Raw genomic sequence first — 17,289 nt, 5'->3', positions numbered from 1 at the left:
GAGGGGTGAGACCTCCGATTGGCGTGAAGTCACCAGTGGAGTCCCACAGGGCTCTGTACTCGGTCCTATCTTGTTTCTGATATATGTTAATGATCTCCCGGAGGGTATCGATTCATTTCTCTCAATGTTTGCGGACGATGCTAAAATTATGAGAAGGATTAAAACAGAAGAGGACTGTTTGAGGCTTCAAGAAGACCTAGACAAGCTGAAGGAATGGTCGAACAAATGGTTGTTAGAGTTTAACCCAACCAAATGTAATGTAATGAAGATAGGTGTAGGGAGCAGGAGGCCAGATACAAGGTATCATCTGGGAGAGGAAATTCTTCAGGAGTCAGAGAAGGAAAAAGACTTGGGGGTTGATATCACGCCAGACCTGTCTCCTGCAGCACATATCAAGCGGATAACATCAGCGGCCTATGCGAGGCTGGCTAACATCAGAACTTCTTTCAGAAACCGGTGTTAGCAATCATTCAGAACTTTGTATACCACATATGTCAGGCCAATCCTGGAGTATGCAGCCCCAGCATGGAGTCCATATCTAGTCAAGGATAAGACTAAACTGGAAAAGGTTCAAAGGTTTGCCACCAGACTAGTACCTGAGCTGAGAGGTATGAGCTACGAGGAGAGACTACGGGAATTAAACCTCACTTCGCTGGAAGACAGAAGAGTTAGGGGGGACATGATCACCACATTCAAGATTCTGAAGGGGATTGATAGGGTAGATAAAGACAGTCTATTTAACACAAGGCGAACACGCACAAGGGGGCACAGGTGGAAACTGAGTGCCCAAATGAGCCACAGAGATATTAGAAAGAACTTTTTTAGTGTCAGAGTGGTTGACAAATGGAATGCATTAGGAAGTGATGTGGTGGAGGCTGACTCCATACACAGTTTCAAGTGTAGATATGACAGAGCCCGATAGGCTCATGAATCTGTACACCTGTTGATTGACGGTTGAGAGGCGGGACCAAAGAGCCAGAGCTCAACCCCCGCAAACACAACTAGGTGAGTACAACTAGGTGAGTACACACACACACACACACACACACACACATAAATAATGAAATTGGTATCTTTATCATTTCATAAGAAAAAAATTAGAGAAAATATATTATTTCAGGAAAACTTGGCTTATTAGGCAAATCGGGCTTTGCATAGTACGCTGAGAAGTGCGTTCTGGCTACTAGGTACGACATATATATAAATATATATATATATATATATATATATATATATATATATATATATATATATATATATATATATATATATATATATATATATATATATATATATATATATATAGATATATATATATATATATATATATATATATATATATATATATATATATATATAATTACTTTGGGGTAGAATTGAGAGCAGTAACAACAATGTACTCTTTGCAGCAAATTTGGCTTAGTTAACATATACAAATCAATATTTTCTATTATTTGTGGAATACCCTATCAAGGGAATTGATAGGGTAGATAAAGACAGGCTATTTAACACAAGGGGCACACGAACAAGGGGACACAGGTGGAAACTGAGTGCCCAAATGAGCCACAGAGATATTAGGAAGAACTTTTTCAGTGTCAGAGTAGTTATCGAATGGAATGCAATAGGCAGTAATGTGGTGGAGGCTGGCTCCATACAGTTTCAAATGTAGATATGATAGAGCCCAATAGGCTCAGGAATCTGTACACCAGTTGATTGACAGTTGAGAGGCGGGACCAAAGAGCCAAAGCTCAACCCCCGCAAACACAAATAGGTGAGTACAAATAGGTGAGTACACACACACACACACACTGAAGGCTGAATACCCACATAGGATTGTGTTTCAATGGTAATTAGCATATCTGTGTGCTTTCAGATTGCCGTTGTGGCCGCCCACGAGACGTGCTGCTAACAGCTCCCTTAAGGGTAAGTCCATCAACCCTTCATTGATTGTTATTAACTTGATTGACTTCTATATAGTGGTAAAATTACATTTATTATTCATTGGTGCTTTCTTTTGTTTGCGAATAATTATTATAGAGTTAATGTGTGTGTGTGTACTCACCTAGTTGTACTCACCTAATGTGCTTGCGAGGTTTGAGCTTTGGCTCCTTGGTCCCGCCTCTCAACCGTCAATCAACTGGTGTACAGATTCCTGAGTCTATTCGGCTCTGTCATATCTACATTTGAAACTGTGTATGGAGCCATCCTCCACCACATCACTTCCTAGTGCATTCCATTTATTAACTACTCTGACACTGAAAAAGTTCTTTCTAATGTCTCTGTGGCTCATTTGGGTACTCAGCTTCCACCTGTGTCCCCTTGTTCGTGTACCACCCATGTTAAATAATCCATCCTTGTCCGCTCTGTCAATTCCCCTGAGAATTTTGTATGTGGTGATCATGTCTTCCCTAGCTCTTCTGTCTTCCAGCGACGTGAGGTGCAGTTCACGTAGTATGTCCTCATAAATCATGCCACTTAGTTCTGGGACTAGCCTAGTGGCATACCTCTCGACATTTTCCAGCTTGGTATGCCGGATACGGGCTCCATGCTGGGGCTGCATACTCCAGGATTGGCCTGGAGTATATGTGGTATACAAGGTTCTGAAAGATTGCTAACACCGGTTTCTGAAAGAAGTTCTGATGTTAGCCAGCCTCGCATAGGCCGGAGATGTTATTCTTTAGATGTGGGCTTCAGGAGACAGGTTTGGTGTGATATCAACTCCTAGATCTTTCTGTCCGTTGCGTGAAGGACTTCATCCCCCATTCGGTATCCAGTGACTGGCCTCCTAGTTCCTCCTCCTAGGTTCATGTGCGTGTGTGCGCGTGTGTACTCACCTAGTTGTACTCACCTAGTTGTGTTTGCGGGGGTTGAGCTCTGGCTCTTTGGTCCCGCCTCTCAACCGTCAATCAACAGGTGTACAGATTCCTGAGCCTATCGGGCTCTGTCATATCTACACTTGAAACTGTGTATGGAGTCAGCCTCCACCACATCACCCCCTAATGCATTCCATTTGTCAACCACTCTGACACTAAAAAAGTTCTTTCTAATATCTCTGTGGCTCATTTGGGCACTCAGTTTCCACCTGTGTCCCCTTGTGCGTGTTCCCCTTGTGTTAAATAGACTGTCTTTATCTACCCTATCAATCCCCTTCAGAATCTTGAATGTGGTGATCATGTCCCCCCTAACTCTTCTGTCTTCCAGCGAAGTGAGGTTTAATTCCCGTAGTCTCTCCTCGTAGCTCATACCTCTCAGCTCGGGTACTAGTCTGGTGGCAAACCTTTGAACCTTTTCCAGTTTAGTCTTATCCTTGACTAGATATGGACTCCATGCTGGGGCTGCATACTCCAGGATTGGCCTGACATATGTGGTATACAAAGTTCTGAATGATTCTTTACACAAGTTTCTGAATGCCGTTCGTATATTGGCCAGTCTGGCATATGCCGCTGATGTTATCCTCTTGATATGTGCTGCAGGAGACAGGTCTGGCGTGATATCAACCCCCAAGTCTTTTTCCTTCTCTGACTCCTGAAGAATTTCCTCTCCCAGATGATACCTTGTATCTGGCCTCCTGCTCCCTACACCTATCTTCATTACATTACATTTGGATGGGTTAAACTCTAACAACCATTTGTTCGACCATTCCTTCAGCTTGTCTAGGTCTTCTTGAAGCCTCAAACAGTCCTCTTCTGTTTTAATCCTTCTCATAATTTTAGCATCGTCCGCAAACATTGAGAGAAATGAATCGATACCCTCCGGGAGATCATTTACATAAATCAGAAACAAGATAGGACCGAGTACAGAGCCCTGTGGGACTCCACTGGTGACTTCACGCCAGTCGGAGGTCTCACCCCTCACCGTAACTCTCTGCTTCCTATTGCTTAGATACTCCCTTATCCACTGGAGCACCTTACCAGCTACACCTGCCTGTCTCTCCAGCTTATGTACCAGCCTCTTATGCGGTACTGTGTCAAAGGCTTTCCGACAATCCAAGAAAATGCAGTCCGCCCAGCCCTCTCTTTCTTGCTTAATCTGTGTCACCTGATCGTAGAATTCTATCAAGCCTGTAAGGCAAGATTTACCCTCCCTGAATCCATGTTGGCGATTTGTCACGAAGTCCCTTCTCTCCAGATGTGTTACCAGGTTTTTTCTCACGATCTTCTCCATCACCTTGCATGGTATACAAGTCAAGGACACTGGCCTGTAGTTCAGTGCCTCTTGTCTGTCGCCCTTTTTGTATATTGGGACCACATTCGCCGTCTTCCATATTTCTGGTAGGTCTCCCGTCTCTAGTGACTTACTATACACTATGGAGAGTGGCAAGCAAAGTGCCTCTGCACACTCTTTCAGTACCCATGGTGAGATCCCATCTGGACCAACAGCCTTTCTAACATCCAGATCCAGCAGGTGTCTCTTGACCTCCTCTCTCGTAATTTCGAACTCCTCCAAGGCCGCCTGGTTTACCTCCCTTTCTCCTAGCACAGTGACCTCACCCTGTTCTATTGTGAAGACCTCCTGGAACCTCTTGTTGAGTTCCTCACACACCTCTCTGTCATTCTCTGTATACCTGTCCTCGCCTGTTCTAAGTTTCAATACCTGTTCTTTCACTGTTGTTTTCCTTCTGATGTGACTGTGGAGTAGCTTTGGTTCGGTCTTGGCTTTGTTTGCTATATCATTTTCAAAATTTTTCTCTGCTTCTATTCTCACCCTGACGTACTCATTCCTGGTTCTCTGGTATCTCTCTCTGCTTTCTGGTGTTCTGTTATTCCGGAAGTTCCTCCACGCCTTTTTGTTCAGTTTCTTCGCTTCCATACATGCCCTATTATACCATGGATTCTTCTGTTGCTTCTCGGATTTTTCCCTTTGGGCCGGGATGAACCTGTTTACTGCCTCCTGACACTTTTGGGTAACATAGTCCATCATACCCTGTACAGACTTGTCTCTGAGGTCTGTGTCCCAAGGTATTTCACTTAGGAAACTTCTCATCTGTTCATAATTCCCCTTTCGGTATGCCAGCCTTTTGATTCCTAGTTCTTTTTGGGGGGAGATAAGTCCTAGTTCTACCAGGTACTCAAAGTTCAATACACTGTGGTCACTCATTCCCAAGGGCGCTTCCATCTTAACTTCCCTTATATCCCATTCATTTAGGGTAAATATCAAATCAAGCATTGCTGGTTCATCTTCTCCTCTCATTCTTGTTGGTTCTTTGGTGTGCTGGCTTAGAAAGTTTCTTGTTGCCACGTCCAGCAGCTTAGCTCTCCATGTTTCTGGTCCTCCATGCGGGTCTCTGTTCTTCCAATCAATCTTCCCATGGTTGAAGTCTCCCATAATTAGTAGTCCAGATCCATTCCTGCTAGCAACAGAAGCTGCTCTTTCTATTATGTTAATGGTGGCCATGTTGTTTCTATCATATTCCTGTCTAGGTCTTTGTGTGTGTGTGTGTGTGTGTGTGTGTGTGTGTGTGTGTGTGTGTGTGTGTGTGTGTGTGTGTGTGTGTGTGTGTGTGTGTGTGTGTTCATAATAAAATGCAACTGTGACTTTCATTTTTTCTCTCTCAACTAAGACTAGGATTTAATAATAGTGTTAAAATAATACAACAATATAAGTTCTCTTACTTTATCTGGATTTAAAACCTTACCCTAAATATTGATCTATTTAATATGAATATTTTTAACAGACAAATGCTATATCTACTGATAGGCTACAGCCAAATTTGGCTTAAGTAAAGCTGGAGCTGTGTACCAGAGCCTTTTTGTGGTCGGGGGGATGGAATTTTTCGAAAATACACGTCAGTACAGAAGTGACTGTTGGGGCCGTCTTGTGATAAATACTTTCTTCCGCCCAGGAATGGAGTGATGTTTTTGAGAATGTTGCAGAGTGAAGTTATTGTTGATGACTGTTGAGCTGTGTTGTAGTTGTCATCTTTGGTTCTTCACGAAGTTGATGACAAAAAAAAAAGAAATTAGGCTTGTATACATAATGGTTAGGCCACCTTCACTCCTGTGTTGAATGTTCTGATGTAGTTTATACTGACTTGTTCAACCAGAACGGGTCAAGACTTGAAGCTATATTTCGTCTGGCATGATTCTCTGCCTTGTCAACAAGTTCAGAGAAGAATATGGAGCAGGTTACACAAGATTGGTTACAAACAAAGTTATACTTCCTATCCTATCAAGTTTTGTAACCACTGCTGTCGAGAAAGTGTAAGATGTGCATTAGTGCTGTCTTGTGGACGAGTCTCATCACGCGGCTGTTTACTGTAACTGAAGAATCAAACACAAAGTCTGCTCCACCTCTCCCAGAACCTGTCGTTTGTGTCGTGTTATGAATATTACTTCTGTAACCTGTCGTCGCTCTCTTACTGGTTCTTTTTAAAAGCACCGACTCGCCTTCTGTGGTTGATTGTTCAATAAACCCTTGAACTATATGTTTAACACATCTCTCACCCTGTCCATGGAGGACTGAAGAAAATGTATATATGCTGGTTAGCATTGTAAATGTGTGGCCACGTCTGTGGTAGAAAACAAAAAAAACTGGTTCTCCTCAAGCTGTTCGTCGTACTCTTCCCCCCCCCCCTCACCCTTTGTTTCTCTCCACGCTGCTCCTTTCCTTCTCTCCCCCAACCTACTTCCTTCTTTCCTTCCTTCCTTCCTTCCTTCCTTCCTTCCTTCCTTCCTTCCTTCCCACGCTCTTCTTTCCATTTACTCCTCCCCAACATGCAGCTCGTTTCTCTTATCTTCCCCCTCCCCACCTCCTGGCAATTTCTCAGCCTTACTCTTCCTCCTTCCCCCCACCTCGTCGTCTCCGATACACCTCGTACAAGACGTACTGGGGTCAGACGTACTGGGGTCAGACGTACTGGGGCCAGACGTATTGGTGACAGACGTTCTGGGGACAGACGTACTGGGGTCAGACGTATTGGGGACAGACGTACTGGGGACTGACGTACTGGGGACAGACGTACTGGGGACTGACGTACTGGGGACAGACGTACTGGGGACAGACGTACTGGGGCCAGACGTATTGGGGACAGACGTACTGAGGCCAGACGTACTGGGGACTGACGTACTGGGGACAGACGTACTGGGGACAGACGTACTGGGGACAGACGTACTGGGGACAGACGTACTGGGGACAGACGTACTGGGGACAGACGTACTGAGGCCAGACATACTGGGGTCAGACGTACTGGGGTCAGACGTACTGGGATCAGACGTACTGGGGTCAGACGTATTGGGGTCAGACGTACTGGAGTCAGACGTATTGGGGACAGACGTACTGGGGTCAGACGTACTGGGGCCCAGACGTACTGGGGCCAGACGTATTGGGGACAGACGTACTGGCCAGACGTACTGAACCAGACGTACTGGGCCAGACGTACTGGGCCAGACGTACTGGGCCAGACGTACTGGGCCAGACGTACTGGATCAGACGTACTGGGCCAGACGTACTGGATCAGACGTACTGGGCCAGACGTACTGAACCAGACGTACTGGGCCAGACGTAATGGGGCCAGACTTACTGGGCCAGGCGTACTGGGCCAGGCGTACTGGGCCAGGCGTACTGGGCCAGGCGTACTGGGCCAGACGTACTGGGCCAGGCGTACTGGGCCAGACGTACTGGGCCAGGCGTACTGGGCCAGACGTACTGGGCCAGACGTACTGGGCCAGACGTATTGGGGCCAGACGTAATGTGGCCAGACGTACTGGGCCAGACGTACTGGGCCAGACGTATTGGGGCCAGACGTAATGTGGCCAGACGTACTGGGCCACGCGTACTGGGCCAGACGTACTGGGCCAGACGTACTGGGCCAGACGTACTGGGCCAGACGTACTGGGCCAGACGTACTGGGGTCAGACGTACTGGGCCAGACGTACTGGGCCAGACGTACTGGGTCAGACGTACTGGGTCAGACGTGAATTTCTCCCATGGGAAAATGTCGTCCTCAAAATAAAGAAGTAAATATAAGTAAATATAATATACAAATATAACGGCGGGTGTCAATAACGGCGGGTGTGTCAATAACGGCGGGTGTGTCAATAACGGCGGGTGTGTCAATAACGGCGGGTGTCAATAACGGCGGGTATGTCAATAACGGCGGGGGTGTCAATAACGGCGGGTGTGTCAATAACGGCGGGTGTCAATAACGGCGGGTGTGTCAATAACGGCGGGTGTCAATAACGGCGGGTGTGTCAATAACGGGGGATTCTGACGATGCGATTTATCTCCCCACAATACAATGACTGGCTTCAGTAGCATGGTCTGGAACGAGGACGGTGGGTATTGCAAGAAAGAGTGCTGCAATAACTATACAATCTGCATGAATTGAGAGCTGTTGCAATGGCGTGTGAATGCGGGGGAATATCCTCCCCAAAATCACTATTGCTACACTCTTTCTCGCCAGTCTAAGGTTTATTGATTCCAGGATTTGTATTCCTTCCAGAAAATGCAAGTATACCCTCTATTTTCTTGTTCCAGTGAGTTCAGACTTTCCAGGGGGGTGTAGACTTTCTAGGAGGTGGGGGGGTTCTAGACTTCCTAGGGGTGAAGAATTTCCTGGATGTTGTAGACTTTCATGAAAGTATAGACTTTCCAGTGAGTGTAGAAGTGCAGAACAACATTCTCTTGTGAATTATTTTTTTTTCCCCAAGAACAGTATAGTCATTCCAAGTCGGTTCATGATGATTCTCAGTACATGGAGAAGCTCCTAGTGTGTGACTGGAGAGCTTCACAACACCTATATGGGCGACAGGTGGTGACAGGCCTCAGGTGTTGAGAGGCCTCAGGTGTTGAGAGGCGTCAGGTGTTGACTCAGAGAGGGTGCAGAGGAGGCGAGGCACTCCATATACGACTTCACATGTAAATATGACAAACCCAATGGGGTTTAATATGACAAACCCCATGGGTTTAATGATGCTTCACTCCAAACGAGTCTTCAAATTCAAATTCCTATACCGCATAAAGTGAACTGAGGATTCGGACGTGATTGCATCAGTTCCGCATTTCAATATGTATGAGGGGCAATTTAATTTCAACAAGATGTCTGCTTGAAGGCCAATTACATTTTCCATAACCCACGTGATGGATAAGTTTTCCACACTCTAGCCTTCCCCCCCCCCCCCCCCGCCATCTTCTCTGTTTCCCGCCATATTGTCAACGTTTCCCGCCATATTGTCTACGTTTCCCGCCAAATTGTCTACGTTTCCCGCCATATTCTCAACGTTTCCCGCCATATTCTCAACGTTTCCCGCCATATTGTCTACGTTTCCCGCCATATTCTCAACGTTTCCCGCCATATTCTCAACGTTTCCCGCCATATTGTCTACGTTTCCCGCCATATTCTCAACGTTTCCCGCCATATTGTCTACGTTTCCCACCATATTGTCTACGTTTCCCGCCATATTGTCTACGTTTCCCGCCATATTGTCTACGTTTCCCGCCATATTGTCTACGTTTCCCGCCATATTCTCAACGTTTCCCGCCATATTGTCTACGTTTCCCACCATATTGTCTACGTTTAACGCCATATTGTCTACGTTTCCCGCCATATTCTCAACGTTTCCCGCCATATTGTCTACGTTTCCCGCCATATTCTCAACGTTTCCCGCCATATTGTCTACGTTTCCCGCCATATTCTCAACGTTTCCCGCCATATTCTCAACGTTTCCCGCCATATTCTCAACGTTTCCCGCCATATTCTCAACGTTTCCCGCCATATTGTCTACGTTTCCCGCCATATTCTCAACGTTTCCCGCCATATTCTCAACGTTTCCCGCCATATTCTCAACGTTTCCCGCCATATTCTCAACGTTTCTCGCCATATTGTCTACGTTTCCCGCCATATTCTCAACGTTTCCCGCCATATTGTCTACGTTTCCCGCCATATTCTCAACGTTTCCTGCCATATTGTCTACGTTTCCCGCCATATTCTCAACGTTTCCGGCCATATTCTCAACGTTTCCCGCCATATTGTCTACGTTTCCCGCCATATTCTCAACGTTTCCCGCCATATTGTCTGTTTCCCGCCATATTCTCAACGTTTCCCGCCATATTCTCAACGTTTCCCGTCATATTGTCTACGTTTCCCGCCATATTCTCCTCCCCCGCTGTATTCTCGTTTCCTGCCATATTTTTGCTTCCTGCCATATTCGCATTTCCCGTCATATTCTCGTTTCTCGCCATATTCTGTACACTACATACGTGAGACCAGTACTGCTTTATGCAGCTCCTGCGTGGAGTACAAATGGAAGCTCTTGAAAATTCAGGTATGTACCATAAGATTGGTTCCAGAACTGAGGAAATTACAGGGAGGGAGCTGTACCGTACTAAATTATATAAGAGAATGAGGAGACATGATCGTAATATATATGATTCTAAGAGATATTGACAAAATAGATAAGAACGAAACGTTTAGCAGGTGCAGCAGGAGAGCAAAAGGTCATTGATGGAAGTTAGACGCCAGTGGTGGAGGAGGAAGTCTTGGCCAATTCCATACTCAGATTTAAATTTTGATAAAATACAAATCTAATTGTTACTAGAAGCCATTGCAGGACAGTGTTGCAAAAGATACTCGAAAATGATGTGGCGGGTCCAGGAGCTAATCCTCCCTACCCGCAAGCACAGATAGCTACGAACATACACGTATACAACACATTCACACACACATATACTACCAACTAAAAAAATCTCTCTCTCTCTCTCTCTCTCTCTCTCTCTCTCTCTCTCTCTCTCTCTCTCTCTCTCTCTCTCTCTCTCTCTCTCTCTCTCTCTCTCTCTCCCTCGCACCCCAATAACGTCGTCACCCGCTGCCTCTTCCCCCCTTTGTCTTGGGGCGCCCTATGTACGGCCGTGGAGAAAGCAACAATTATTCCAAGTCCAGCAGGGAAGTCCAATTTCCTAGAGACAAGGCAAATGGCCTGGTTAATGACCGGACCACCTTTCCTCCTCCTCCTCCTCCTCCTCCTCCTCTTCCTGCCAGCAACCCGGCGTAATGACCCAGCTCCTAGCATCTCTGATAATGACACAGGGCGCCTCAGGGAACACGTAACGATCCGGGTCCTAGGGACCAGGTGAATGAATCACTCTTGCGGCGGGGTTAGGTGAATGGAGGTTGTGAGGGGGAAGGTAGGGAGGGCAACGACCTGATATCGAGGTCATAGGATCAGGTCAACAACCCGACTATATTCATACCTGGTGATTGACACTGTTGGGGAAGAGTGGGAAACTAGCTTCAAGAGATAGCCTTGCGCCTATAGTAAGCTATACCAGGTGAGTCGAGTTATTTGATGAGTGAGTGGTGGTGCCTGTGAGTCAGCTAAGCGACATCTCCCTTTCCCAGACGGGCACCCAGCTGACTCCTAGGATGCAGCTCCTAGCTAGACAAACAGTTGGGAATGAGTACAATAATAGTAGACTCGTGTTCGGAGAAAATATATTAAAGAAGTTTGTGAAATGTTACTGATGTTGGCAGTTTTTTTTTTTTTGCCGCTCAACGAGGCCACATGTGACGTACACATGTGTTCTCTGATGTGCTTGCAGGGTCGACCTCCAGCTCCCCAGCCCCGCCTTCAAAACGTGTACTAACATATCGTTTACTCCAGCTCAGCAGCCAATTCTTGATCACAAAACTTGCTGTAAATCAGATTTTTGCTTTGTTTTGCCTAATTTTTCCTGATGACCACCCTCTTTAGTCCCTTGCATAAAAGGCATTTAGTGCCTTGAGTGAAAGGTAATTTACTTGTTCTTTGTTATCTTTAGTGGGGACAGGAACTCAGCTGCTTGTCAAAGGTCCCACCATTGTTCTGATGATTTTTTTCCAACTGGATTTTAAACTGAAGTCTTGGCATTTACAGCTTCGGCGGGTAGGTGGTTCCAAAGGTTTATTACCCTCCGGGTGAAAAACCCATCTCCTGTTTTTGTCCCTACATTGTGACTTAATGAGCAGGAAGCTGCTGCTCCTTGTATGCGTTAAATTGTACCTTTTAAAACAAATGGTCTGGATGAATCTTCCAATTTGTTCAGTATTTTAAAGGTTTCAATGAGATCAGCCCCGTCATGTCTGGTTTGTAGCGTTGTTACTCCTGTGGCCCTCGACTCTCCCGCGTATGAGAGGAGTTGATTTAATACTGGAATGATTTTTGTCCATATTCTGAACTTTCACCAATTCAGGCATGTCCTTTTGAAGGTGATGCCTCCATGTCTAGACACAGTAGTTGAGGTGTTGAGTGCGCCAGATACTTATACAATTGAATAACTACTTTTTCCTTGAAGTAAAAGGGACTTTGACCATTCCTAATGTATGTTTTTCCTTGGTCTATGTTTTTCTTTGTTATTCCTTCGTTCTTTGTATTACTTGTTCTTTGTTATCCTTGTTCTTTTTATTCCTTATTCTTGGTTATCCTTTGTTATCCTTGTTCTTTTTATTCCTTATTCTTGGTTATCCTTTGTTATCCTTGTTCTTTTTATTCCTTATTCTTGGTTATCCTTTGTTGTCCTTGTTCTTTGTTATCCTTATTCTTTCTCGTCGTTTTTCTTTGCTTTCCTTGTTGTTGTTTTTATCTTTGTTATCTATGTTCTTTGTTGTGCATGTTTTCGGTTTTCCTTGTTCTTTAATAATGATCTCCTTCTTAACTTTTTACTTGTTCTTTGTTCTCCTTGTTCGTTGTTTTATCTTGTTCTTATCCTTCTCTTTTATCCTTCACCTTTGCATCTTTGTTATCATTCTTCTTTGTATCCCTTGTCTTCGTTATCTGAAGTGCTATTTACCCCACATACACAGGATAAGCTGATTACTACACCTGCTCTTTACGTTATAATTACGTCTATAGGAACAAAAATAATTTCATTCGACAAACACACTGAGTTCTCAATGTTCTTCTCCACTCGTTAATTATCACTTCATCTACAACCTTCCCCCAACGGTTGTCAGACCTCCCTACAACCTTCCCCCAACGGTTGTCAGACCTCCCTACAACCTTCCCCCAACGGCTGTCAGATCTCCCTACAACCTTCCCCCAACGGCTGTCAGACCTCCCTACAACCTCCCCCAACGGTTGTCAGACCTCCCTACAACCTCCCCCAACGGCTGTCAGACCTCCCTACAACCTTCCCCCAACGGCTGTCAGACCTCCCTACAACCTCCCCCAACGGTTGTCAGACCTCCCTACAACCTCCCCCAACGGCTGTCAGACCTCCCTACAACCTCCCCCCAACGGCTGTCAGACCTCCCTACAACCTCCCCCAACGGTTGTCAGACCTCCCTACAACCTCCCCCAACGGCTGTCAGACCTCCCTACAACCTTCTCCCAACGGCTGTCAGACCTCCCTACAACCTTCTCCCAACGGCTGTCAGACCTCCCTACAACCTTCTCCCAACGGCTGTCAGACCTCCCTACAACTTCCCCCAACGGCTGTCAGACCTCCCTACAACCTCCCCCAACGGTTGTCAGACCTCCCTACAACCTCCCCCAACGGCTGTCAGACCTCCCTACAACTTCCCCCAACGGCTGTCAGACCTCCCTACAACCTCCCCCAACGGCTGTCAGACCTCCCTACACTTTCCCCAGACTTACTACACTTATTCACCATAAAATAAAACATGTTTGAATAAGAATAATTGCAGTTAAATACACCAGTTATGAGATTTATTCACGAGTGGGCAGTCCTCGGTGTGACATTGTTGCCGCTGAGCTGTAAGGGAGTCAGGAAACGGTATGGTGGACCTCGGAAGACAGATAGTATGTGTCCTCAGGTCTCCCGTGAACATTGTTGCCCATTAGGACCTCAGGCTGACTCTCCGCGCTGCTAACCGCGCTGACTCCAATTATACACACGGGGGTTTGTGGGGTCAGCTGCTGGCTATACTTTGGGGCTGAATATGCTCCACCTCTCAGGTCGAGAGGGAGCTGGTCTCTAGACAGTCGGTAGAGTCTGTAGAGCATCAGAGGGGGAGAGGGAACGATCAGGGAGGAAAGTGCCAATAAGCCATTACAATTATATAGCACTTGGAAGGGGTCAGGATAAGGATTTGGGATGGGACGGGGGGAAGGAATGATGCCTAACCACTTGGACGGTTGGGGATTGAACGCCGACCTGCATTAAGCGAGACCGTCGCTTTACCGTCCAGCCCAAATGGTTGGACTAGGAATGGTGCCCAGCCACTTGGACGGGGTAGACCATCAGGTCGATTATTTTTCCTCTTGTATTTCGTCATCGCTGTGTAGAGGGTGCGGGCAGATGGACGCCATGAGAAGTCTACGATGTGAATGTCAGACGCTCTATTCATCACGTGCCCCTGGTCAACCAGTTTGTTGCACGTAGGTATATTATGATTTTACATGCTGACACCTGCATACAAAGCTATACAACATTCATGCTGACAAGTATGTATGTATAAATATACATATGTTAAGGTGTGTATGTAATACACACGGTGATACACGACATAGCCAGGCCCTGTATACCCAGCACTGTCAATGTTGTGTGTGTGCACATGGAAGAGGCCTCACACACAGGCAGTGTATACACAGGCAGTGTACACACAGGCAGTGTACACACAGACAGTGTACACACAGACAGTGTACACACAGACAGTGTACACACAGACAGTGTACACACAGACAGTGTACACACAGTGTACACACAGGCAGTGTACACACAGGCAGTGTACACACAGACAGTGTACACACAGTGTACACACAGACAGTGTACACACAGGCAATGTACACACAGTGTACACACAGGCAGTGTACACACACAGTGTACACACAGGCAGTGTACACACAGACAGTGTACACACAGACAGTGTACACACACACAGTGTACACACAGGCAGTGTACACACAGGCAGTGTACACACAGACAGTGTACACTCAGACAGTGTACACACAGACCCTTGATGTGATCCCGGGACATGTGAGGTGACGCCTCCTCAGAGAGAGCTACAAGTAGCGTCACCTGAGCCGTGAAGATGTTGGCCGCCGACGCCGGAGAAGAACCTTCTCAGCGTGGGGGGTTAACTCACCTCATGAACAGAGATAACCTACCTCATGGGCAGACAACACTAGCCAAATGGGACAAAATAAAATAGATTAAATGTGTATTGAATCATATATAATGGGAGGGAATATGACTTAATGGACAGGAATCAATGGATAAGGATCACTGACTCAGTGGATAAGGTTTACTAACTTAATGGGCCGTGTGAAGGGGTATAAAACACCAGCTAGCTCAAATGTGTGGTGGAGAGTGCACACCGCCATATGTAGCTCCTCACCGAGTGCACAGGTAGAGTGCACCAAGGCTAGCTTCCTTATTATGAAACGTAGATATGTCTAATGGGGGTATCTGGAGATAGGTATGTCATCAGCTGTCATTTAACACCACGATGCCCATCGTGGTGTTTACGGCAAGGAAGAGACAGCCATTGTAATGTATATTACAGTTGAAACTCTAAGGATGCAATAAGGATGCAAATATCCAGTTATAGAGTGAAGTAGTACTGGCAGAGCTTGTGGTCGAGAGTTCAAGACCTGTCAGGTCAGATCAGAGCATCACGCCATCCGAGGGTGGGCCCCCTATTGGGTTAGGCAAATATGTGCCTACCTCCTGATTACTTCGTTCAAGAGAACAGGAAAATCCCCCTGTGGAGGCCAGCGCCCCAGGCCGTACCCGTCATTCTGAACTCGTCGCTTCAACTTGTTAGACGTGGTCTCCTTAGTTGTCGGCTAACAACTAGGAAAACCGTCTAAACGCGACCTTAAGTTTATCCTGACATCCCAATTTCGTCCCCGCGCGTCCATCTACAGAATCCGGTCTCGTGTGGGATCGAAACTAACGATATACGAGTGATAACGAGAGAGATATAAAGTGTAACTTCACACGTGGTCCCAGCAGGGTGAAACAGACTCCACGGGATCATCTGCTGTTATCTCAACCATCCTCCAGCCTAACACTACGTGGGTGGAGAATAGTGACTAAGCATTTGGTTCCCAGTGTGCTGTAAATTTCCTAGTGTGAAATAACTTAATTACAGGCATTTAATTAGTGTACTTAATGTAACTAGTAAAGTGTTACAAAATTCTTGTTTGGCAAGCTGTTTGTGTGATACCGTCAGTACCGTAATTCATCTTGATTGATTAATTGTCTGGTTGACAGGAATTAATGTAATTACTCACTGATTGTTTAATTGTCTTTGTGACAGAGTAATTAATGTGAAGAATTACTGTTTTAATAGATTGACTGAGTGACAGATTGTAATTAACGTAAATTATCTTTGATTGATAACTGTCTTGGTGACAGTAATTAACGTAATTAAGTAATTGTTTATTTTGATTTGATTGATTGTAATCAATTGTTCTTGTCTGTGTGACAGAACTTTAACGTAATTGGTTAAGTGTCTTTAATTGATTGTCCTCCATAGGGGCGTTTGTAAATGTAATTAATTAGATTTACCGAAGATTCTTCTCAGTGACAAGTCTTGCTTTGCTTGGTTGTTTTGCTATTGTTTTGATTGTTCAAATTGTTTTACTGCATTACTTTGGATTGCATATTTGAGTCCTAGTGCACCGCCGATGTTCAGTTAGTTCACTGATCTTGTTTTGCCTATGCAAGAGAGCTGAGACGTGTTCTCATCTACCAGCCAAGAGCGGTGTGACAGTATTCCCACTATACTGGTTGGGAATACTGGTTGACTGGTTCTTCAGCCAGTTAGCTGCCATAGTATCACTTAGGGCATAAACGTAACGTTAAAATGTTGTGCCCTTGTATTAGTATTAAGTTTTTGTTATTAGACTGTTATTGTTGCCAAATAATTGACTTTATGTCAATACCTTTCAAGTATACTGCCTTTTATCTTTGTCAGCCACACGCTACGCCTGATACCTTGCACTTAATAAGTGTCGGCTCCTGGATTCGAACCTGATGATAGCCCAAACACTGAATACTGAATTTGGTGTGAGAACCCCGTGACTACCCCTCGAGATTGCTACAAGCAATTGAGGAGTCAACGACCTAGTGATTTAGAGTATCAGGTAATTGAACTCTGGCGTTTGATCTCGCTTATATTTCAGTTGGAAATTATAATCTCACATGTGACACTTAACGTGTTGAATTTTGTGCAGTCCTTCTGGCTGAGACAGAATCTCACATCTGGCCCCCAAAGTGGGGGGCCCTGTAGGTATTTTTGCAGCTCCAGAGATATATCTTTCAGGGAAATATGAAACTTACAGGCCGAGATCACTGTTCAGTCCCTGAGCCCATTATGTACCTCTGTAACTCTTTCCACTACCGCCC

General features: G+C 45.6%; 2 protein-coding genes across 3 annotated transcripts in view; both read left to right on the top strand.

Annotated features, from left to right (window-relative positions):
- Positions 1-13,591, top strand: part of LOC123762791 (uncharacterized) — a 37,967-nt gene extending 24,376 nt beyond the window's left edge. The window contains exons 2-3 of the mRNA XM_069332097.1: positions 1,874-1,979; positions 12,926-13,591. Coding sequence (XP_069188198.1) covers positions 1,874-1,979; positions 12,926-13,591 — 772 coding nt within the window. The remainder of the gene's footprint in view (positions 1-1,873; positions 1,980-12,925) is intronic.
- The window catches only part of LOC123762694 (5-hydroxytryptamine receptor 2A), a 513,254-nt gene that overhangs the window by 417,306 nt on the left and 78,659 nt on the right, over positions 1-17,289 (top strand). For both annotated transcript variants that reach the window (XM_069332380.1, XM_069332381.1), the window contains one exon: positions 1,874-1,923. The gene's annotated coding sequence lies outside the window, so the exon portion shown is untranslated. The remainder of the gene's footprint in view (positions 1-1,873; positions 1,924-17,289) is intronic.

The sequence above is a fragment of the Procambarus clarkii genome, chromosome 27, assembly GCF_040958095.1.
Source record: "Procambarus clarkii isolate CNS0578487 chromosome 27, FALCON_Pclarkii_2.0, whole genome shotgun sequence".
In the NCBI taxonomy this organism is placed as follows: domain Eukaryota; kingdom Metazoa; phylum Arthropoda; class Malacostraca; order Decapoda; family Cambaridae; genus Procambarus; species Procambarus clarkii.
The sequence above is the reverse complement of the archived record's forward strand: the minus strand, read 5'-3'. Positions and strand labels throughout refer to the sequence as shown.